The sequence below is a fragment of the Camelus dromedarius genome, chromosome 4 (assembly GCF_036321535.1).
Source record: "Camelus dromedarius isolate mCamDro1 chromosome 4, mCamDro1.pat, whole genome shotgun sequence".
Taxonomy (NCBI): Eukaryota; Metazoa; Chordata; class Mammalia; order Artiodactyla; family Camelidae; genus Camelus; species Camelus dromedarius.
Window position 1 is genome coordinate 38,351,525 of NC_087439.1, and position 22,848 is coordinate 38,374,372.

General features: G+C 41.3%; 2 protein-coding genes across 5 annotated transcripts in view; both read left to right on the forward strand.

The window, feature by feature from the left end:
- Window positions 1–8,523, forward strand: part of PSMD14 (proteasome 26S subunit, non-ATPase 14) — an 85,945-nt gene extending 77,422 nt beyond the window's left edge. For all 4 annotated transcript variants that reach the window (XM_031451538.2, XM_010985579.3, XM_064484847.1 and 1 more), the window contains 2 exons: window positions 5,558–5,620; window positions 8,108–8,523. In XM_031451538.2, coding sequence (XP_031307398.1) covers window positions 5,558–5,620; window positions 8,108–8,206 — 162 coding nt within the window. In that variant the 3' untranslated portion in view covers window positions 8,207–8,523. The remainder of the gene's footprint in view (window positions 1–5,557; window positions 5,621–8,107) is intronic.
- Window positions 8,524–13,269: 4,746 nt separating this feature from the next.
- On the forward strand, window positions 13,270–21,321 carry TBR1 (T-box brain transcription factor 1). Its single transcript, XM_031451539.2, has 6 exons — window positions 13,270–14,202; window positions 14,784–14,938; window positions 15,293–15,414; window positions 16,017–16,175; window positions 17,294–17,355; window positions 20,388–21,321. The coding sequence occupies exons 1-6, from the start codon at window positions 13,511–13,513 to the stop codon at window positions 21,244–21,246; spliced, it is 2,049 nt and encodes a 682-aa protein (XP_031307399.2). The 5' UTR covers window positions 13,270–13,510; the 3' UTR covers window positions 21,247–21,321.
- The last annotated feature ends 1,527 nt before the right edge of the window (window positions 21,322–22,848 follow it).

The window sequence follows — 22,848 nt, forward strand, 5'->3', positions numbered from 1 at the left end:
GGGAAAACCAGGCCAGATTATCATTATTTAAGTATGATAGAATATATTTGCAATCAAACATAGAAATGCATGAGACTAAACTAGAAAACTAAGAACTGCAATTATTGAGAATTGTGTAGGTTACAGTAACCATGCAGTTATATAGGCTGAAACCAATTGAAAAATATAAAAGGCAAATCAGTTCACAGTAGCATCCAAAATTACAAAATACTTAGGAATAGCTACTATTAAAAATATAAATATATGAATATGTATATGACTTGAATAATAATAAAAACCTTTGTGAATAAATTCCCTTGTTTCCAAAAAGAAAGACTCAATATTTGTAAAGCTGCAGTTGAGCTTCCCAAAGGTTTAGTGCTGGTAAGAATATCAGTGAGTTTTGAAATTTTTGAAAACTTAACAGTAAAGTTTATCTGCAATAAAAATAACATTTATTGAGTGCTTATTAAGAGTCAGATTGGGAGGAAATATTTGTACCTATAACACAGAAATGGCTAGTATCCAAAATGCATAATAGACAAAGAATTCCTATAAAATAATTTAAAAAAACAATAATAAATTGGACAACAGAGTTGAAAAATTCACTGAAGACAAATGGCATATAAACATGAAAGAAGTTTAGTCTTATTAAGTAATCAAAGAAAATAATTAAAAGTATAAGTAGATTTTTTTCCTTTTCAAATTAAAAAATGGTTTGGAAAAATGCACCACTAGTGTGGAAATAAAGTGATGTATGACATTTCTGAAGGCCATCTCCCAGTTTTATTTTTCAGTTTTAAAAGTGCATATAACTCTTTAGGCCAACATGTTCTCTTTTAAGGATTTATTATGAAGAATGAAATTCTACAAGTGCCAACTTAGAGAAATATTTACAACTTGCTGTTAGGTGTGAAAAACTAAATTGTGTAACAATATGAAAAGTGCCTACTATGTTATCTTCCCTCCATTTTCAATGATACCTCTCTGTCTCACATATATCTCAACCTATTCTGTTGTTAACAGTGTCACCTCCAAGGTGGAAGGTAGGGGAATATTATACTTTATGTAAATCCTGGATTATTTGCAGTTTTTTCACTAAGCAATTGTTATTTATATCTAAGATTGTGTTAGCTTAAGTAACAATGGCTTAAGCAAGGTAGAAATGTACATCTCTTGCAATTTGAGGCCAGTATGAAGCTTTGAAATTATTGCAGATCCAGATATCTCCCATCTTTTGATCACTTTCCTTGTATTGGCTTCCATCCTTTAGAGCTCATGATTCAAGGTGATTGCTAAAGCTTTAGCCATCCCCATCTGAGTTCCAAGCAACAGGGAAAAATGATGGGCAGAGGAGGGATACCTACCAGCTACACCAGTTTCTTTTCAGGATCCTTTCCATAAGTCCCATAGCACTTCTGATTATATCTCATTGGCAGAACTTGGTCAAATGGACATACTTTGCTTTGGGAAAGGCTATATAATGTAGTCTTTTACCTGGGAGCATTGCTGCTTTTAATAAAATCAGGATTATATTACAGAAGAAGAAGAAGGAGATGTATATTGGGTAGGCAACTAGTAGTAGACTCTGCCATAGAAAATTTTTTTAACTAGCTGAACTACAATTTCTGTTATACATACACATGCTTGTATGGGAACACACACACACACACACACACACACGATCTTTATCTTTTATCTCTATTTTATATAATTACATTTAAAATTTGATTCTTTATAATGTTTTTAAAAAGAATTTTTGCTGTTCAAAGGACACTTAATAAATTACAGATTTGGCTTTATTCAGGATGTGTCATTAAAAAGTAATGATTTCTCAAATTGCCGTGAATGTTGCTTCGAGGTCTTTGGAGACAGGTAGGACTATGTTTAAGTCACAGTTTCATTGCTTATTGGCTGTGTGGCTATGTGTGTCCCCATCATTCCTCTGCACACTCCTTTTTTGTATATTTCATTCTGCGTTGTAAGTTGGGATTTAGAGGCAGGTAAAGTAAAGCGCAAATGTGAGCTTCTTGAAGAGCCGGAGCTGTCTTACTCTTTGTGAGCACTTAATAGTTACTTACTGAGTATGTAAAATGATGAAAATTCTACTGTTGAGAACATGCATAGAGTGTACTGGAGTGTTATAAGCTATTCCAAAAGAGAAGTTAGAAAAAAAAATTATAGTAGAAGTATTGCTGGAATTAACATATAGGAGATAGTGCCTAATTTCTTTATGTAAAATGTAGATTAACTACTTAAGGATTCAGTAAATTAATATGTATGTTAATGTTTAATAATGATGGTTATAGGAAATCCAGTTTTATTGTTCTCCATATTCATACCTTTAATACTTTCTCAGATAGTTTTCTAATTGTTTTATGTTTGTTTTTGCTTTCCTAAGTATATTTTATAAAAGCCATTTTTTAAACTTACTCTCTATCCCTATACTTAACCCATAATGTGATTTTCAGTTATAGTCAATACATTGACTTTTTATAAAAATCAAGAAAGAAGTAAAATGCCTTATCTTACATTCATTAGCAGTCATACAGAGATTGTTTAATTGTGGCAAAAATTACTGTATAGGTGATTTTAGAAAGCATGTGCTTAAATGGGAGCATGGCGTGTTACAGAGTGAACACAGTTAACGTGTCAAAGGGAAAAAAAGAAGCCTGAGGAATGGAATAAATATGAAGAAGTACAAAGTGGAATAAGAGACATGGTGTCTATAAAAGCAGAGGTTTAAAGATTAGAAAAGGGATATCGGAAAAGGTGTTCAGAAAGTTCAAGTAAACTGAGTTCATTTGAATTTACCTGGTGGAGATCCTTAAAAGAGTATTAATGAAGTGCTAAGGATCTAATCCATGTTTGTTAAAGGGTAGATAAAATGGTAGAATTTGAAAGACAGGTTTTCCATTTGAGAAATTTGACCATTACCAGAAAAAAGAATGAGGTTAATGGGTTTGGTAAAGCCTCTTTAAGATAGGGGGCACATCTGAGGGGATTTTGGTAACATAACAGACCAAATTCTGGGAATTTCTTAGAACTGTGCAGACCGTGCGTGATGGGATAGCCATATGGGGGTCTTTGTTGATAAACTGTTAAAACGTTTCTAGTGCGAATAGCCACAAACATTTTCAGTGCTTTTTTGTTGGTTGAGTAAACCGAAGAGCACGGATGCAAAAGCAAAATTTGATGCCAAATCACAGAAGTTGCCATAAACACAGAAGTTTCCCTAGTGAGGACACTGCCTGTGCCTGAATTTCATTTGTTTCTGCTGATACCATTTCTTAATTTTTCCTGGTGACTAGCCAGATTAGACCTATGAATGAAGACAAACTGGTCTTTCCCAGATGGTAAATGAGATAAAGGTAACTTAGGTAGATGGAGAACATATTTAGGGATTTGATGATCTGATCTGATCTGATCTGGTGTATCTCAGAATGTAAGAGATGTGCTTACTCTTTTGTCATGGGGGTTTGCAACCTTAGTATATGCCTAAATCTACAGCTGCTCCTCATTTTCCAGATGGCATCTATGGCTGGGAGTACTTTTTACCATCTGTACTTCTCAAAGAGTTTGTGAACTCTCTCTTTTAATTATTGGAAAAACTAATTGGTGAAGTGGTTAGATGATATAAAAGATTTTTTAAATTGAGTTAGAGCTTTTATAATTTTATTTAACCTTTTATGTAAGATCAGTGTTCTAAATGGTTTTTTACTTTCATCGCTGCATATCTGCCATCTTTGACATTTGAAATGCTAAAATACTCCATAATAACTATTTTGTACATGGATTGGTATTTTGAGCCAAATTCCAACACTTACCTCCTTCCAGTAAAGTACAATTTGTTGGCATGTGCATAGAACAACTAACACTGAATGGATATAGAGTACAAACTTATGTGAATTGTTCCATTCATCTAATATGTTTTCAAGTCAGTAAGGTATAGGGTCATGATTTGTAAAAGTAATTTAGAAAAACTTTTTATGTGTTACCAATGTTTCCATATAGGTGAAACACTGAGATAGTGGGAGAAGCAATGTCCCAATTAGGAGATACTTGTTTAACTAGCTGAGAATAAGAGAAGTGACATCTGACTCTGAACATACTCTCTGTCTAGGGAATTCTAGATTTGGAGTGTTATTAACTTATTTTTCCTTCTCTCACTTTTTGAGTCATCAATGTATTTCCTATTGATGTGTTGTAAATAAATATCCTGTAATAAGCAGTAGATACAATACTTATTCACCATCTTTTCTCTTTAGGCAGGATCTACTGGGGAAAATTCTCTAGATAGTTTGTCCATTTATAAAATTAGATACTTGCCATCTTTGCTCATTTTCAAGTTCTCTGTTTACAAAACTATTAAGAAGGTGTGAAATGCAGCCAAACTTCCCAGTTTATGGGAAATGTCTGATGATTGCATTTCCTACATGTTCATTGTTCACACATGAAGAAATTTGGCAGCTGGGAGATTATTAAGTTTAGAGTATCCAAATCTAACCCACACTGGGATTTTGGTTTCCTGCTTTCTGCCCCTATTATCTCACCCTCTTTTGTAACCATATTGTGGTAAGTGTTGTGGTATTATTTCTTAAGATTGGTGATCCTTACGTTTTCTTCATTTTCCATTTATCAAATGCTATGAATAAATCATAGACCAGGAATCCACCTGATGCAGAATGCTTCAGGCAATAGCATATCCAAAACTATTAGAAGGAGGTTCCTTAAACTCAGAGTTTTCAATAAAGAGGTTTTGTGGTGCCATTATTGGGAAAGAGAGCAATGGTGGTAGCTAATCTAAATGCCTTAATTATTTCAGAATTATTCTGCTAGAAAGGTAGTTTATATATATGGTTTTGGTTGATTTTATTTCATTTGGCTTTTAATTCAAGTAATTTTTTGATGTTGAAAATTTCCAATTACTCTATTTCTTCATGGTTATTAAAGATCATTCATATGGAGAAGTGAGTTTTTTCAGACACATGTATTACTTTTAGAGATTTTAAATACGTGAAGGTATTAAGGGAGAAAACTATATGATTTGGTAAGTGGATCAAAAGTCAGCAGGTCCTTTGATCCTGAGTGTTACTGATAGTTAGATCCTGGGTACGTATACGTTTGGTTGACAAGGAACACAGGAGACAAGGATACAGGAAGTTGGGGGAGAACCATAGTGAAAGGAGGAAAAGAAAAAAAGACAGAGTAGGACTAGCTAGCACTACAGTGCCATAAGCTGCTGCCTTAGGTTCTTCTGTCCTCTAGTTTAGCCATCCCCTAGAGAGTTCCGTAACAGTTTGCAAATGGTTAATACTTCCATTTGGTGGTCCAATTTGATATTTTCAATGTCTTTTACAAATTTCTTAAGTCTGTTTTCAAAATGATGGTGGTAATAGTTTTAATTACCCTGAGGCTGTTCTGAAGATCAGCAAAATTTTGCTTTTTTATTCAATAAATTATTTGAATAAAAGGTTCTGAGAATGAAAATCATGGTCATCATTATCTTTGGTGATTACTCTGTGTGGCAAAAGTAAATTTAGAATTTGAAACTCTGTCCTTTGTGTTTCATTCACAGGCTGTAGAAGAAGAAGATAAGATGACACCTGAACAGCTGGCAATAAAGAATGTTGGCAAGCAGGTGAGGTGTACTGCAATAGGTTATGCAGTCGCATAATAACATGCTCTTGTAGAGTAAAAACTATTTTGGAGCCTGTATGATATTTTTTCCCTGTCTGTTCACTCTACATTTTTCTTCTGTCATGTAAATGTGATGCTAATTTTAAAGGTTACTGAATTATTTGATGTCACATTCTCTTTGCCATCTACAGAGAAGTAAATCACAAATATACCTGTGAGACACTATCTCTAGTGAAAATAAGGAAATTGGGAAACTTGTGTCCTGAGTTAATTTTTCAAGAAGTATGTTTACTATTTTTGAAATAATGTTATCCATGATGATAATAGAATGGTAGGTTTATTTCATATGTAACAGTTTTTTAAATATGATTTTTCAATATGTAGGTAAAGGTCTTGAGAAAGCTTAGAGCCCTGTTAGTTTATATTGAGTGAAGGGAGGGTTTTAACTATTTGCTCTTCCACTTTTCCAAGATGAAATATATATTTTAGTTCCTATTTTCTGAGGGATGAGGGGAACACACCAACCAATTAAAAGAATCTACAGATTAATTAGACTGTTTTTTAAAGAATGTTGATTACATTTTTTCATTTCATGGAACATGGTTATCATATTGCTGATGTTGGCAGAATCTTGATATTTCAGATGCAAGACACTAAGCTGTCTTTGCTTTCAGCCATCCTACCATATGCTCTGATCCCATCACATCTCACAAGCTATGGAGGTTTGGGCCAGGACCATACTTGGATGGGAAATCTCTAAGAATCACCCAGCTGCCACAAGAAGTAATGTAGATAACTGAGGGAGTGTGTTACCAATTTACTGCAAAGCCAGCTACTCCAGTAGAGCAGTAGGGGCAAAGGTCTGACTTAAGTATCATAATTGGTAAGATCAAATCTCACTCTTTTCTGAGTATTATAATTAAAAAACAACAGGAACCCTCCCAAACCAAAATGAAATACAGTTCATCTTATTCTCCTGTCCTATGCGATAGTCACCCTGCTTGTCTTTTCCCACTACTTATCTTAGTCTAATATGTAATATTAGATCACCAGCTTGGAGCCTAGCACTTTATAGCATTCTGTAACAATTTTTTGAATAAATGATTCTGACGCTATAGTTTCTTGGTGTAGATTTTACTTAATAGTTAGCAGCAAATAAAAGAAGTAAATTAAAATAAAAGTGAAACTGAGAAGTATATAATTGGCAAAGTTTATTATCATCAGAATTATTTTTTAAAATGTGGGACTTTCACTAGTTTGACCTACTGCATGGCAAAAGCAAAACTGTCTATGATGGAATCAGACCAGTATCTTTTTCTTCTGCCAGTCTGTCTTATAGTCTCTTTCACCTAAAATGCCCTAAGGCTTATTTCTGAGATAAAGAAAATTTAATATTAGTGGCTAATTATTTAAATTATTTGTAGCATGTTGTGTCTCTGGGTTTTTTTGTTTTTGTTTTTGTTTTTGTTTTTGTTTTTGTTTTTTTAAAGAAGTCATGCACATTGAAATTGTAGTTTAGGAAAAAGAATAGCCAAGAAAGAATTTCAGTGGTGAACATTTGTTTAAAGTTAAAAATGTTGGTATTTTAGCCATACATATAAGAAAATAATGCTTTAATTGAAAGGTTTTTATTGTGTGCAATATATATCCTTTATTTCAAAGCTTTGTAATTTAGCCAAAATATTTCTATCAGTGCAGCCTTAAACTTAAATATATAATAAGCATTTAAATCTAGCTTTCTTTGTTATAATGCAATTTTAAGCCTTGTTTTTAACTCAGATATTTCAAATAGAGATTTGATCATTTTTAAGTTAAAGGATTGTACCTATATACTTTTTTATGATATATTTTTTCAAAATAGCTACATGAAATATTTCTTCTTAACATTTTAGAATTGATCCAAATTGTATTAAATTTTTAAACTACTAGCAGTGACTTTTGGTCCAAGAATATTTCTTGAATCATTTAAAGCACTATTCCTGAAATATTAAAATTAGATAGGAATTAACTTAAAATTACAGAGGAAGTAATGAGAATTTACATTGAACTCTTACCTCTTGGTATGTCTTTGAGTAAAGTATCCCCTTAGACATTCAATATATGTGCATGGCAGAAAATATACACACATAATCAGGCTTATGCACACATATAAAATGCTTATGCTTTTTTAAAAAATCAAATGATTTTTAACTATATAGAATACTTTGTTACTCTATAATTTCTGCTGTGGAGTTACAACATTGTGTGCACCAGTCTTTCATTGTGTAATCTATTATTTTATCAGCTACTTAACATTTTAGCAGATTTAGAAATCCTGAAAAATGTAACAATATATTAGGAAAGTTAAATTGTAAAATATATATAAATTTAGGTTTGGCCTTTTTTTAAAATCAGTTTCATCAGCTACTGAAAAAAATCTAAATAATTCGCCTACCGGTAATATGGTTCTTTTTTCTTTTTCTTTCTTTATTCTTTCTTTTTTTTTTAGGACCCCAAACGTCATTTGGAGGAACATGTGGATGTACTTATGACTTCAAATATTGTCCAGTGTTTAGCAGCTATGTTGGATACTGTTGTATTTAAATAAAGCAATGCAAAAAGCTATTAGTGATACTTTCAGTATATATTTCTCTATTGTTCATAATTCTCAAAATCAAGGGACCTCTGAAGGTGTATTTGGTTAAATGTAAGACATCTGGCATCATTTGCAGCACTGTAACACCTTCAGTCTCCGTTGTGCAATTACTTCTGTTTCTTTAGTCAGGGTCCTTGCAGATTCCAAAGTTGTATAAGAATACATCAAAGTGGACAAATTTTGTTAAGATCCCATTTAATATTTGAAGAAATCAGTAACACAAATATATTTTGATTGTTGCTTACAAAATAAAATAAATTTACAATCTATGTCTCCTGAGGTCTTTTTGGCACGGGGTGGAATTGACAGAATAACATTTGACAGTGCTCTAGAAATCTCACACAAGGATATGTTTCCCTTTGCAGTTTAAAATACCACAAAAAACATCAGCGTGATAACAAAACTTCACAAATGTAAAATGACTGCCATTAATGAGTGGCTACCTCATTAGTGAGTAATCCAGAAAAAATGTTGACATATTTTATTAAAACTATTTGTCACAATTTAATATTGTAAACTCAATATCTTGTTAACATATTATACTTTCAGTATTTCAGAGGAGTATATTTAAGAAGAAAAGGGAGGGAATTTAAATTTAGACTTTCATCATTTTTTTAAAGGGTACATTCCCCCAACAGTGCTGAGATTGTCTGGGAATTGCCTCCTGCAAACTTCACTAAACTTTTAGCTAAGACAGCCCATACAAGCTTTATAATGTCTTCAAAGCAAAACAAGAAAAGTAGCCATAATGTGAGTTTAATATGAGAACATAAGTAATAATTTTGTCATTGTTTTCTCTCATATTTTTAAAATTAACTTAGAAGTATCCAGGTTTCTGATAAAGACAAAAATTTGACTAACAGCAGTTTTCATAGATGACCTCCTCCCTCAACCTGTTTCTAACCTGATGTACGTAAGTAACTGCCCTCGTTAATATTCACTCATGGTACGGCACCATACTGGGTACAACAAGGAACGTGCTAAATGTATGGAGACAAATGAAGATTTAATTCTTGTCTCTACCTTTTGTGAAAATATAGTAAGAATGTCTGTACAGCTTCATTAAAGGAGGAATTTACTTGGGGGCTTAGCCTCTGCTCGAGGTGGTATGAATAATGTGGTAAACCAAATTACTATCCTGTTTGAACAATTCTAGGCTCTTCTTGGTTGCCTAATGGAAAGTTACTAGAAACTAAAAGTGGAAATGGCTTAAATTCCCACTGTTTCACAGTCTTTTTTTTTTTTTTTGGTGGAATAAGAGGTATTCTGAGCATTCTTACTTGCCCTGTGGTTTCTTCTTATAAATATACATATAGTGATGGTATATTTTATGTAGGACATATAATATGTATTAATATAATTTTTAGGATTACAGCAGCTAACCACTTAAAATATAAGCGTTGAAGTTAGTAGTAGTTTTCCTTTTGCCTGATTTAAACTTGTGTAAAAGCTGGGTTTTTTTTAATACATGATTTTTCCCTTTACATAAATAAGGTTCTGTGACTTCATTCACGGATACTGTTCATTAGAGCTAGTCAAGATTTTTTTGTACAATATGCCCACCGAAGGCCTCAGTAATCCAAGGACTATTTTCAGCATTCCATTTGAAACTATTTTTTCTTTTTTTCTCCTTCACGTTAGTCTCCTGAAAAATATCCCGAGTGAATCCAGTGACCATGAAGGCTTACACCATGCCTGCCTTTTGCTCCTCTTTGATCACCTCATCTTCCTGCACTTCCTAGAGTCACATACCACATTCTTCCACTTGCCACTTGGTTCATGTTGGAGACATTCCCAATTTCAAAACCTTACCAAAATCCCTCCTAGCAAAAACCTACATTTTTGTAGATTTGGAGTCCAGTCAAAATTAGGAAGCCCCAAGAAGAGACTCAATGAACACACTTGTCTTGGAATGTACAGCTATTTTAGCAGCAGCCTGGTAGCCTAGGCCCGCTTAAGCTTTGAAACATTTAATCACAAGCTCAAAAGCCATTTCAGGTTTCTCTGTGTGTGTGTGTGTGTGTGTGTGTGCCCGCGCACGGGCGTGTGCTTATTTAAGCATCTTTACCCATCTATGCAACGCTAAAGCTGCACTAGAACAAAAACTCTTGCTTGCCTCTAATACAGAGATGTCCCGGTGTCCTCTTAAGACTAGTATGGGGGCATTGAAATCTCCAGCCTTACTATTTAGTGTGATCTGCCTGGACCAAGAGCACCAGGGTCTTCTGGGAGCTCATTATGTATATAGACCTACTGCATCAGAATCAAGAATACTTGTGTGGTTCATATGCACTTTAAAGTTTGAGAAGCCCTGCTCTACATAAGTATGGTTCAAGAAAAAATGTGCTGATCCTGTGATCCTGACAAAAACCTTAGTTTCCCTTCCTAAGCATATATGAATTAAAGGTGTAGCCTATATATGAGGAATCACTGAATTCAGTGCTGATGATCTTAGTGAGAGTGCACATTTATCTCCTAATCCAATTCATTAAAACCTCTAAGATGCACTCTATTCCTTTTTCTATAGTTTAATATGTCATTTTAGCATTCTTCATTTAAAAAAAAAAAGCCAGTTCAGGTTACCAGGAATGGCAAAACTTGATAAAGAGGCCAGGTAGCGTGTCTCCTTTTTGCTACACACTTAAGGCTCTGTGTCCCACTGATGTCAGAGTGAGGAGATAATCTTGGAAGCTGTGGAGAGAAAAGCATTCAGGGACAAAGAAGTTAATGGTCAAAGAAAGGGGAAAGCAAGAGTACCAAAGTACGGCAAAAGGCTCTTGGGAGAAATGGCGGTGGAAGATAAAGGGCAAAAAAGCCAAGTATCAAGTAGTGTCACAGCTACTGTCCCCTCCCCCACACCCCCAAAGCCTCAGCAGCTAAGACCCTGCTTGTTTGTGAAGCTTCCTGGCCAGGAGCTGAAATTTGCTTTCGAAAGGAAAATGGGGCTCTGGCTGTATTTTTCTCCCAGAAAACAATCTCGGCTTGAGTCTGGGACAATCTTGCCATCAACCCTTCCAGACCTGGGCCGCCCGCGCCGGGCCTTGCTCGCGGCGCCCTGCTGGAGCCCACAGCTGGTGCCCTCTGCAGCCAAGGCGCCCTGCCCACCTCGGGGGCACAGTCTCGCCCTCGACCACTCGGCTACCGAGGAGCGCTCTCAAAATGCGGTCGCCTAGGCGTAGGTCGAGTCTGGTCAACTCCTCTCTGTACAGCCCAGGACCCACCCAATGTTCCCAGCGACGCTCTCCCTCAGGGAGCGGCCGGGGCCGGTAGAAGGCAGATGCGCTCTCTCGGAGGAAGGCACGAGTTCCCCCGGGCAGAGGCATCCAGGCCGAACCTCCGGCACGGAAAGAGTGCCCTGGGGTCTGCGCCAGACGCAGCTCGCCCCGCGTTCGGCCAGTCTCCGGGCGGCTGCTACATCTCGGGATCGCCAGGGTACTGGGGAGCCTACTCTCAGGCTGCTTGGGGACCTAAGACAATGGAAGCTGAGCGGGGCGGCTGGTCTGGGGGTTGGGCGCGAGGGTGGCCTCTCCCGTCACCGGCTCCCCGCAGTGTCCCGCGTAGAGCGGCCAGCCAGCTCCCGGGGCCGAGCTGAGCTCCGGAGCTGCGCTCCTCCTCCTGGTTCCCGCGCTCTCGGCGTCCCGGAGAAAGCCACTGGAGGGCGGGTTGGCGGGTGCTGGCCACTGGAAGCAGCTTCGGGCGGTAAAGCCTCTGCTGCTCTTGGCCCTCTGGTTCAGACGGAGGGTTGGGCTTCTCTGTATAGTCAGTACCGGGAGATTTCTTTCTGCACCTCGGGCTCGCTCTGTGCCTCGTGCTATTTATTTGTGCCAACATCCTTTTAAATTCTTTTCTCTATTTCTCTTTAGCTTCTTTCTCATTTTAAAATTACTGGCATAAATTTTTTCTCCCCTCCAGATTACATAAACATTACACACACACACACACACACACACACACACACACACACACACACACACACACACACACACACACACACACACACACACACACGACTCTTCTATAACGATCACTGCGTTGACACCACTTCCACTCTGTCTCCCCAGATCAGCGCTTCTAGCGAACCCATTTGCGCGAGGATTCGGCCCTCTTTTTCTGGCCAGGCTTTTGAACCTGTCGCCAACGCTGTACCTCAGAGAGAAGGAAGTGCAGTGGGACGCGAGGGATGCATGGCGCCTGCCCCCAGTTACATGCTCTTCAGATAATCTGCAACCAAGCTCGATGATAAAATATTTAGTAAAGACCTCGTAAACATCACTGCAAATACATTAAGGCACTTCAGCCCGACAGCTTATGATTATTTCAAAACTTAAAAAGGAGATCATTCATTGTCACTGTTTCTGTACTCAACCAAGAAACCGAACCTTCCCGAGGTGGGTGGATGGGTGGGTGAGTTGCTGCTTTTCGCCTCCACTACTCCCCCTTCCCGCTCACTTTCATGGCTGTGACTCTCAGCAGCAGTGATTTATTTATTTATGTATGTAGTTAAAAAGGTGTGCATTCGTGGGGGTGTTCGTGGAGTACACGCAGGACCTGCTCACAAAGGACTGGCTCAGGTGTCTTGTGCTTCTGTATTAACTGGAAAAGACAGACTCTGGAACTTTTACAGGGCGAGAAGAGGCCACCGGCTCGCGCTTTGTATACTTTGCACTTGAAATCGTTACATTCAACTGAATATTTGGCTCATTCAGATCCGAAAAGTCTCCTAGCATCGTTGAATTCCCTCCTCCGCCCCTCAGCTCCAAAGGAGGGAGGTGGGGGGAAGGTAGGAAAATGTTTAGTAAATTGCACATCTTTGAATCTTCCTAAAGCAGTGGTCACAAAGCTTAAAGGTGACACAACAGTGCTCACGTAAAACCAACACACATTCCCCACCCCACCCCCCAAGCCAACAATAAAATCATCCCCTTCAATTTGCCATGATCGTCGCGACCAGGAGCCAGGTGATTATCCTAATTAATGTCTATCTAATTAAATTACTGTCAGCAGTTAACCAATGGCAGGAGCCGTTTCATCCGCTGCACAAGCAGCAAGATCAAAAGTGAGCCTTTTCTGATTGCTGCATAGTGTCAATTGGCCAATCTCTTCTCCCAGGGAAAAAAAAAGTAAATCAAACCTTTGAGAAGCATTTGCTGGTTGAAGTGCTTTCTGTCTAGTGAGGGGGTCTGTGGATTTCTAGTTTATGATAAATAGGACTTTAAAAATCAGGGACAGGAGGGCGAGTGTTCAGGTTCTGGAGCTATGCAGCTGGAGCACTGCCTTTCTCCTTCTATCATGCTCTCCAAGAAATTTCTCAATGTGAGCAGCAGCTACCCACATTCAGGCGGATCTGAGCTTGTCTTGCACGATCATCCCATTATCTCGACCACTGACAACCTGGAGAGAAGTTCACCTTTGAAAAAAATTACCAGGGGGATGACGAATCAGTCAGATACAGACAATTTTCCTGACTCCAAGGACTCACCAGGGGACGTCCAGAGAAGTAAACTCTCTCCTGTCTTGGACGGGGTCTCTGAGCTTCGTCACAGTTTCGATGGCTCTGCTGCAGATCGCTACCTCCTCTCTCAGTCCAGCCAGCCACAGTCTGCGGCCACTGCTCCCAGTGCCATGTTCCCGTACCCCGGCCAGCACGGACCGGCGCACCCCGCCTTCTCCATCGGCAGCCCCAGCCGCTACATGGCCCACCACCCGGTCATCACCAACGGAGCCTACAACAGCCTCCTGTCCAACTCCTCACCGCAGGGCTACCCAACCGCCGGCTACCCCTACCCACAGCAGTACGGCCACTCCTACCAAGGAGCCCCGTTCTACCAGTTCTCTTCCACACAGCCTGGGCTGGTGCCCGGCAAAGCGCAGGTGTACTTGTGCAACAGGCCCCTTTGGCTGAAATTTCACCGGCACCAAACGGAGATGATCATCACCAAACAGGGAAGGTAATGCTACATTCTTGGCTGCCTCTGCTCCAGGCGCGACCCGGGGGCAAGTGCACCCAGGTTGTGACCGCCGCGGCAGCGACGATTTGGGGTCGGGAGCGGAGCGGAAGGCGCTCCGGTGACTCCTAGAGTTGGCTGGTGTTGGGAAAACGGAAGGTGGAAGGTATAACTACCGTGGTGATGTTGGGGAGGGGGTGCCGCTCTAAAAGGTGGTCGGGGAGCCAGTCAGTGGTCGGAGAACGGAGAGAGAGAGAGAGCGCCCTGGTCGGCGGGCGGGCGATGGGAGGGACACATCAAAGCCCGATGCACCGACAGGTGGAGGTTCGGGTCGCCAACCTCGCTTTCCACCTGGGAAGTAATACCTGCCGACTCCCCACTTCAGCTCACCTGCGGACCTCCCCGACTTCAGCCCCACTTCTTTTCCTCCCCCACCACATCTTTTCCAACCCAGCAAACATTCGCCCATCGACGCTGAGAGAACAAGTTTTGCTTTGCTATCTGGCGCCGCGCTTCTTGCATTTAATCTTTAACATTTATGTTTTTCCCCCTTGTTTTCTCTCCCCCTCCCTTAATTTAAATAGGCGCATGTTTCCTTTTTTAAGTTTTAACATTTCTGGTCTCGATCCCACGGCTCATTACAATATTTTTGTGGATGTGATTTTGGCGGATCCCAATCACTGGAGGTTTCAAGGAGGCAAATGGGTTCCTTGCGGCAAAGCGGACACCAATGTGCAAGGCAAGTCCTTCCAATTAACACGTTTTCCTGACACTTATTTAGGTGAGAATGATTAATTAAAGCCTTTGTGGACTGGCTCGAGCGACTTTTAAAACGATCGGCCAATGACTTCTAAAAGGAAACGAGGGGGAAAGGGGGACAGACTGAGCTTCGAGAAGGGGGAGGATTATGCAAAAGCTATTTTAATCACCCCCAGTTAATAGGAAGAAAGTGCAGTCTAAAAAAGCCCCAGCTAATGGGCCTCACAGTGGAATAAGGGGTGTGTGTGTATGTGTGTATGTGTGTCCAGCGTGGTGAGGAGTTGGGACTGGGCAGTGCCCGGGGCATATGTAAACAACTTATTTCTTTCTCTAGGAAATCGGGTTTATATGCATCCGGATTCCCCCAACACGGGGGCTCACTGGATGCGTCAAGAAATATCTTTCGGAAAATTAAAACTTACAAACAACAAGGGAGCTTCAAACAACAATGGGCAGGTCAGTGGCTCAAGCGCTCATTTCTCTGTCTCTCTCTCTGTCTCTCAAACATACACATACACACACATTCACTCATAACACTCTTCCCTAAGATGCAGTTCCTCACTTTAAATCAGCATGAGAAACTGAGCACACGTTTGTTTGCTTCATTAAAAAGACTTCTAAAAAATCCTATTTCCATCCTCCAAAATTACATTAAATAATCTATAAAGTTGTTCTCGCGCCCCCGCCCCCAACCACCGCCCAATTCCCAAGTTCCAGACCTTCTCAAGTACAAATACTTGGTTGATTTCGAGAAGGAAAAGCAGAGGATCTGCAGGTTGTGAAAAATCTTTGTTTCTCCTTAGAGGAGGACGGGGAGAAGGGCCCTGAGGATTGGGCGGTCGGGTTCGCTTTTCAGCCGGTGCTCGGGCGAGCCATGCTCCCGAGGAGCGAGGGCTGGTCTGCCTCAGCTAGCCAGTCACCAGCCGGGCGAGTTCCGCGGTCAGTTAGCCGGAGCAGCGGGCTCCAGGCAGCCTCCGCGCGGTCCGCGGCGCACAGCCTCGCGCTCGCCGATCGCGTTAACGCGCCGCCCCGTGCTCCCCTTTCTCTCCGCCGGACAGATGGTGGTTTTACAGTCCTTGCACAAGTACCAGCCCCGCCTGCATGTGGTGGAAGTGAACGAGGATGGCACGGAGGACACCAGCCAGCCCGGCCGCGTACAGACATTCACTTTCCCCGAGACTCAGTTCATCGCCGTCACCGCCTATCAAAACACCGATGTAAGGAGGCCTGGGGGCTGGGCTCGCGGCCTGCGGCACCCGCTTCTCCGGGCACGCGCTGGTACCCCTCGGCCATCCCTGGCTCGGGCACTAACATCAGCAACAGCTGGCTCTGCTGCACCTTTTGGGCAAAGGGCTGTAAGGGGCCTGTTGGGCACCTTCCCTGAATACCTAGCCGTTGGGAAAATGCTCCCTATTCGTCTCCTTTGCGGGTCACTCGGGCCACCTTGGAGAGGACCAGGATTTCTAGGGCCTCTTCTCTTGGGAATTTTAATTTAGTTTTCAAACTAGAACAGATTTAAATCTTCCTCTTTTTTTTTTTAAGTCCTTCTTCCCTTTAGAAAACAAGCAGATTTTCCCCAGCATTTTATTCTTGGCAAGATTTGGCGTTATCTTTAAATTTTTTTTTTAAGTCTCAGAACTGATGGCTGAAATAAACAAACATCACTTTTTGGATGATCAAAAGAAACACACATTCATGTATGTAAAAACAACAAAAAATCAAATTACTGGGGGATATGGAATGAGTTTTCTACTCCTCGATCTCTTCAGCATTTTCAAGTTTGCAAAAACTTACTTTACTACTGTTGATTTGACTACTGGAAGTGTTTTTTAAAAAAAAAACAAGTGAAAATATCAGAAATGAAAAATATGCATTTATTTTAAATTAAAACTGATTTTAAGATGCAACTTGTGGGTTCTCCAAGTTGTGTATCAGAATCAAACAACTTCAAAAAAATGTGATGAAATATTTAAAATAGGCAACATTTGGTGACGAATTTAAGTGCCCCTTAAAGATTTTTGTCTGAGTAAGTGCACTGTGTAACAAGCATTTTAAAAATGTGCATTTGAACCAATTTAGAACACATGGGAGAGCTAATTGAAAGCAGTCCTTTAGTTTTAGGCAGTATTAATTTAAACATGTTCCTCATAACTTTTATCATACTTTCTCTTTTTCTCCTTTACATCATTCCCTCAAAATTTTCAACTAATGAAACCTTGCTAGTTAGTGAAATTGTAGGCCTTAGGCCTCTGTAAAAAGTGGCAGATGACATATTTTCAAACACCCAGTCCTCTGTATGAAAGTAAAATCATAATCTTTTTTTTCTCTTTTCCAGATTACACAACTGAAAATAGATCACAACCCCTTTGCAAAAGGATTTCGGGATAATTATGATACGTAAGTAGTTTTGCACCTTTCTTCTCAAATTTGTGGATTTGGGCTTTAGGTCAAAGGTGGATTGTTTTGTATGTTTTTGGAAGCTAGAAAGTGTGAAGACGGGGTTGTTTTTGAGGTTTTCCCTTTCCTTTTTGTCAGCTCCCCTTCTCTCTGGTGACCTTCTGGCTTGGTACTTCTGTGGTTTTGGTCAAAGGTTTCCTCCACCTATTTTTAGCTTTCTTATGAATTACAAAGTTGTTGGCGGGCCTCTGAGGTTGGCTGGCTGGCTGGCGAAGCTGCCCTGGTTCCCTGGTGCGGGAGTTGTGTGTGGCGCTGCAGATGCTCAGCTCAGATTGTCTGTGTCTGAAACCGCCCGATTCTGCCTGAAAGTGCATGTGGCTCTGGCAGTTGTTACAGTCTCCTTGGCATATGTGACTTTTATTTACCCATTTCCAAGTTTTGTGTAATAGCTTTTCCTGTTCAAGTTTACTATGGACTGAATAAAAAATGTGCACCCACTACAGGCAAGTTCATGGGCATAGCCGATGTCACAGTCTTTTCAGGCTTTGAGAAGGACCCAGGTGCTATTGCTGTGTATTATGTATGCTTCAAAAGAAAAATATTCCTCTTACCTTTTGTATCTAGGTGTGTTTTAATTAAATGTGTTGGTTCTCTTTTCTCCAGGCCTCCCTTACTGTCTCCATTTCTTTTCTACCAAAAATGCTGTCCTCTGGGGGCAACACTAGGTGTAAACTAAATGCTTTCTAAGTTTGTTCTAGCATTCTTGCTCAGAGTACAAGTACAGTGCCTAGGAGTTCATACAGAGTTATATAGCAAAACCTAAATCTGGATGGTGGAGATCCCTTTACTTTTTTTCTGATCATAAATGGGAACGGTAGATAAACTTTGATTTCATGGCTTGTACTAAGTGCTTGGGACAGAGCTACGAAGTTGAAGCTGTCTTTGACTAGAAGTAGATGAAACTTGTGGGAAAAGGTACAAGTGGACACCTCCAGGTAGATATCAGCCTTCCCTCCTCATATTTTTATAGCAAATTGAAAAGAGAGTCGTTGATAGTACTACTTAGAACTGTCATGTGCATCCCTCAAAAGTAGGCTAAAGGAAGAAAGCCTTATCAGTATGATTCCCCAGAAAAAAACACTTGGTTATTCTAGTCTTTCCTCACAATCAAAAAAGGTGGGCTCGGCACAGTGGAAAGTGTGTGGCCCAGGAGACCAGAGATATTGGTCTCTGTACTAGGGGGTCTTGTATATTTTGAGCTTTTGATTCTGTTGTGAACATCTGTTACAAAGCATTTTATTTTGCACAAATCAATTTGGTAATCCCAAGTGGATTGGGACCTGGATGGGCATATAAACTGTATCCTTTGCAGACTGTTTTTTTTTTCTTTTTAAAATATTGTGGTGGTAAACAGAGAAGATATTTGCACCTTGCTGGTTATGTTCCCTTCCTGCCTCCCTCTACTTTTTCTTATCTGGGACTGGAATTAAATTTCAGGAGGGAAATTTTGTGCAGTAAGCAAGCTGGACCTGAGCAGTCACAGCATAACCCTCACCTGCTCCTCTTCTGGCTGATTTCTGTTGGAAAAGCCACTTCCATGTGATTCTTAAATCGCTACATATGTATCATAAAAGTCTTCTTTACCAATACAAATGGATACCTTGGAGTTCTAGGGGTTAAAGAAGAGTAGAATGGTTTATGACACTCTCTCCCTTTCCATTGTTATATTGGTTATTTGGGCATGGCTCAATTTTGATGAAGCAAGGAAAGCAATAAAAAGTTCAGGGAACCAAGGGGTTTGCTTGGTCACTCACCAGAGAATCTCCTCCCCAAAGAATAGAGGTCTGAAAAAACTAAGGCTCTCTTTCAAAACAGTCTGTTGATTAAAGATTAAAACATTTATGTGTGAGCTAAATAAAAAGGAGGCATGTGTGTATGTGTATGAGAAAACACCTTTACCAATCTTGAACCAATCTCTGGTTCCTTCTCAATTCTAATGGGATTTTCTAGGCCCAAGGCCTAGAGTTAATCTTTATTTTATTGAAGGGAATTCCCAGTAACACATTACTGTCTGTGATTGGGCAAGTTATTTAACTTCCCTTTGCCTCAGTTTCTTCATCTGTAAAGTGGGATAATAATGGTACCTAACTTGGAAAATTGTGATGGTTAAATAAATTACTATTTAATTCAGTAATTTTTCTTGTCCTAGACAAGAGTGCCTGGTACACAATCGAACTGTATAAGGATTAGCTATTATTAGTGGGAGATTGGAGGAGGTTGATAACTGAGAGTTTGCTCCCCAAGTTGGTTTTGTTTTTGTTTTGTTTTGTCTTTTAACCAGTAACAGATCGAAAGCTGGGGAGAGAAGGTCAGAGTAAAGAACACTTTTTCTTTATAAAAGAATTTTATTGATTGATAACTTTGTTTCCAAGTAGTAATACTTGTTTGTATTTGTGGCTGTGGGGTTAATAGATCACACAAGGGAAAACAGTAGACAGTAAGTACTATGGAGACTTCCAGCAATAATCCTCTGGTCGCAGAAGACTGGTGAAGGCCAGTCTGATGTTTACTACCTGGATAGCCTGCGTGTGTGTCAAATGTTAGAAAGCGGTGTTAAAGGGTGGAGTGGGCAACTTGTTTAGAAACTCACCGCAGAAGAGAGGCCCACTGGGCAAATAGCACCTTAGTCCCTAGGTAAATCTGCTTCTGTGTGTGTACATACATTGGAGAAGTGGGGTGAGAATCCCCTGCTGTGCTCCTCTCTCGGCTCTCTGTACACTTGGCAAGAGAAGGAAGCCTTCCTCTGGGTCTGTATCATTTTAGGTCCTTGAATAGACAAACTGGTTCCTTTATAATTTCATGATTTACTCTGGGGAGGATGCCGGTCCGTGACCTTTTGTCTGTCTCTAACCTAGACGGCAAGTTACACGTGGAGAGTGTAAGGGTGGGCGAAAATGGGTGGCCTTCTTTTTTGACCCCCTCAAGGGACCTCTGCGCCACCCTTCGGTTTTCTCTCTCTCCCTCCCTCTCAGGATCTACACTGGCTGCGACATGGACCGCCTGACCCCCTCGCCCAACGACTCCCCGCGCTCGCAGATCGTGCCCGGGGCCCGCTACGCCATGGCCGGCTCTTTCCTGCAGGACCAGTTCGTGAGCAACTACGCCAAGGCCCGCTTCCACCCGGGCGCGGGCGCGGGCCCCGGGCCGGGCACGGACCGCAGCGTGCCGCACACCAACGGGCTGCTGTCGCCGCAGCAGGCCGAGGACCCGGGCGCGCCGTCGCCGCAGCGCTGGTTTGTGACGCCGGCCAACAACCGGCTGGACTTCGCCGCCTCGGCCTACGACACTGCCACGGACTTCGCGGGCAACGCGGCCACGCTGCTCTCCTACGCGGCGGCGGGCGTGAAGGCGCTGCCCCTGCAGGCGGCCGGCTGTACGGGCCGCCCGCTCGGCTACTACGCCGACCCGTCGGGCTGGGGCGCGCGCAGCCCCCCGCAGTACTGCGGCGCCAAGTCGGGCTCGGTGCTGCCCTGCTGGCCCAACAGCGCCGCGGCCGCCGCGCGCATGGCCGGCGCCAACCCCTACCTGGGCGAGGAGGCCGAGGGCCTGGCCGCCGAGCGCTCGCCGCTGCCGCCCGGCGCCGCCGAGGACGCCAAGCCCAAGGACCTGTCCGACTCCAGCTGGATCGAGACGCCCTCCTCCATCAAGTCCATCGACTCGAGCGACTCGGGGATTTACGAGCAGGCCAAACGGAGGCGGATCTCGCCCGCCGACACGCCCGTGTCCGAGAGCTCGTCTCCGCTCAAGAGCGAGGTGCTGGCCCAGCGGGACTGCGAGAAGAACTGCGCCAAGGACATAGGCGGCTACTACGGCTTCTACTCGCACAGCTAGGCCGCCCCGGCCCCGCTCCCCGCCGCGGAACGGCCCCGACCCCGGCCAGCCCCTTGCGCCTCTCCCCCTGCTCCTTCTCCCCACATCCCACCTCGCGCACCCCCTCGGTTTATTTCACCTTCGAACACCGTCTGCAGTGAATAAGTCCAGGTCTCCGACTGTGATGTTAACTTTTTTTTGCACAGCAGTTTCTGCAGTTAGCGCACCGATCTTCAACTTGGCTGTAAACCTTTTGGTTTTCCTACTTTTCTTCTGTGAAGTTATCCTCCTAGCAGTCCTCCCCCACTCCCTCGTCTTTTTCTCACCCTCTCCTTCTCTTTCTCGTAATGAAACTCTTCACCTTTAGGAGACCTGGGCAGTCCTGTAGGCAGCAGCGATTCCGACCCGCCAAGTCTCGGCCTCCCCATTAACCATAGGATGTTGACTCTAGAACCTGGACCCACGCAGCGCGTCCTTTCTTATCCCCGAGTGGATGGATGGATGGATGGTAGGGATGTTAATAATTTTAGTGGAACAAAGCCTGTGAAATGATTGTATATAGTGTTAATTTACTGTAACGAATGGCTAGTTTTTATTCTCATTGTCAAGGCACATAACCAGTTCATGCTTAACCTTCTTATTCACTTCTTTTCCTTTCTTTGCCTTTTCCTTCACCCCTCCTCCCCTTTAAATTTCTTTCTTGTGAGACAATTAACAATATTCTAAGAGGCTCTGGAAACTTGAAATATTTGATAGATAATGATGGGTTTCTCACTTCTCCTCAACCCGTTGCATGAAATAATTACTCTGTGCCCTACTGCACACAAATAGCTAAGAAGAATCCGACCAAACACCTGTAAAGGATAGGTGTCTGTTCATAGGCAAGTCGATTAAATGGCATGATGCCTGCAAAGTAAAGTTAACTGGAGTTACATGTTTTCCCCCGCTTCCTTCTAAATAGAATAGCTCGACATCAGCAATATTATTTTGCCTTATTTGTTTTTCCCCAAAGTGCCAAATCCATTACTGGTCTGTGCAGGTGCCAAATATGCTGACAAACTGTTCCTGAATATCTTTTCAGTTCCCCCCTCCACCTTTATATGCTGTAAATCTTTGTAATGAATATTCTACTAATGATATAGATGACTGAATTGTTGGTAACTATAGTGTAGTCTAGTGAAGATGAATTGTGTGAGTTGTATATTTTACTGCATTTTAGTTTTGAAAATGATTTTCCTGCCACCTAGAAACAGCTGAAATTTGACTTCCTTGGGAAAACACTAGCATTAATGCAAGTAAGACTTTTTTTTTCCGCCCTCTAAGTCTTGTTATATTTGATAAGGAGCACTAATCCCCTTAAAGATAGATTAGTAGGATTTCTAATGTTGTGTAGCAAACCTATACTTTTTTTTTTGTATTTTAAAATTAATGTGAAATATGCATCATACACAATATTCAATCTAGATTCCAGTCCACTGGGGGGATTTTTTTTCCTAATAGGAATTCAGGGTCTAAACGTGTGTATATTTTGGCTCTTCTGTAAATCTAATGTTGTGATTTTTATATTTGTTTCGTTTTGTCTGTGAACTGAATAATTTATACAAGTACACACTCCATTGAGAA

Coding starts and splice junctions, on each gene's coding strand:
- TBR1 (XM_031451539.2), top strand. CDS start 13,511: ATGCAGCTGGAGCACTGCCTTTCTCCTTCTATCATGCTCTCCAAGAAA. Junction 15,415..16,016: donor CTTCAAACAACAATGGGCAG/GTCAGTGGCTCA, acceptor TCCGCCGGACAG/ATGGTGGTTTTACAGTCCTT. Junction 16,176..17,293: donor CCGCCTATCAAAACACCGAT/GTAAGGAGGCCT, acceptor TCTCTTTTCCAG/ATTACACAACTGAAAATAGA.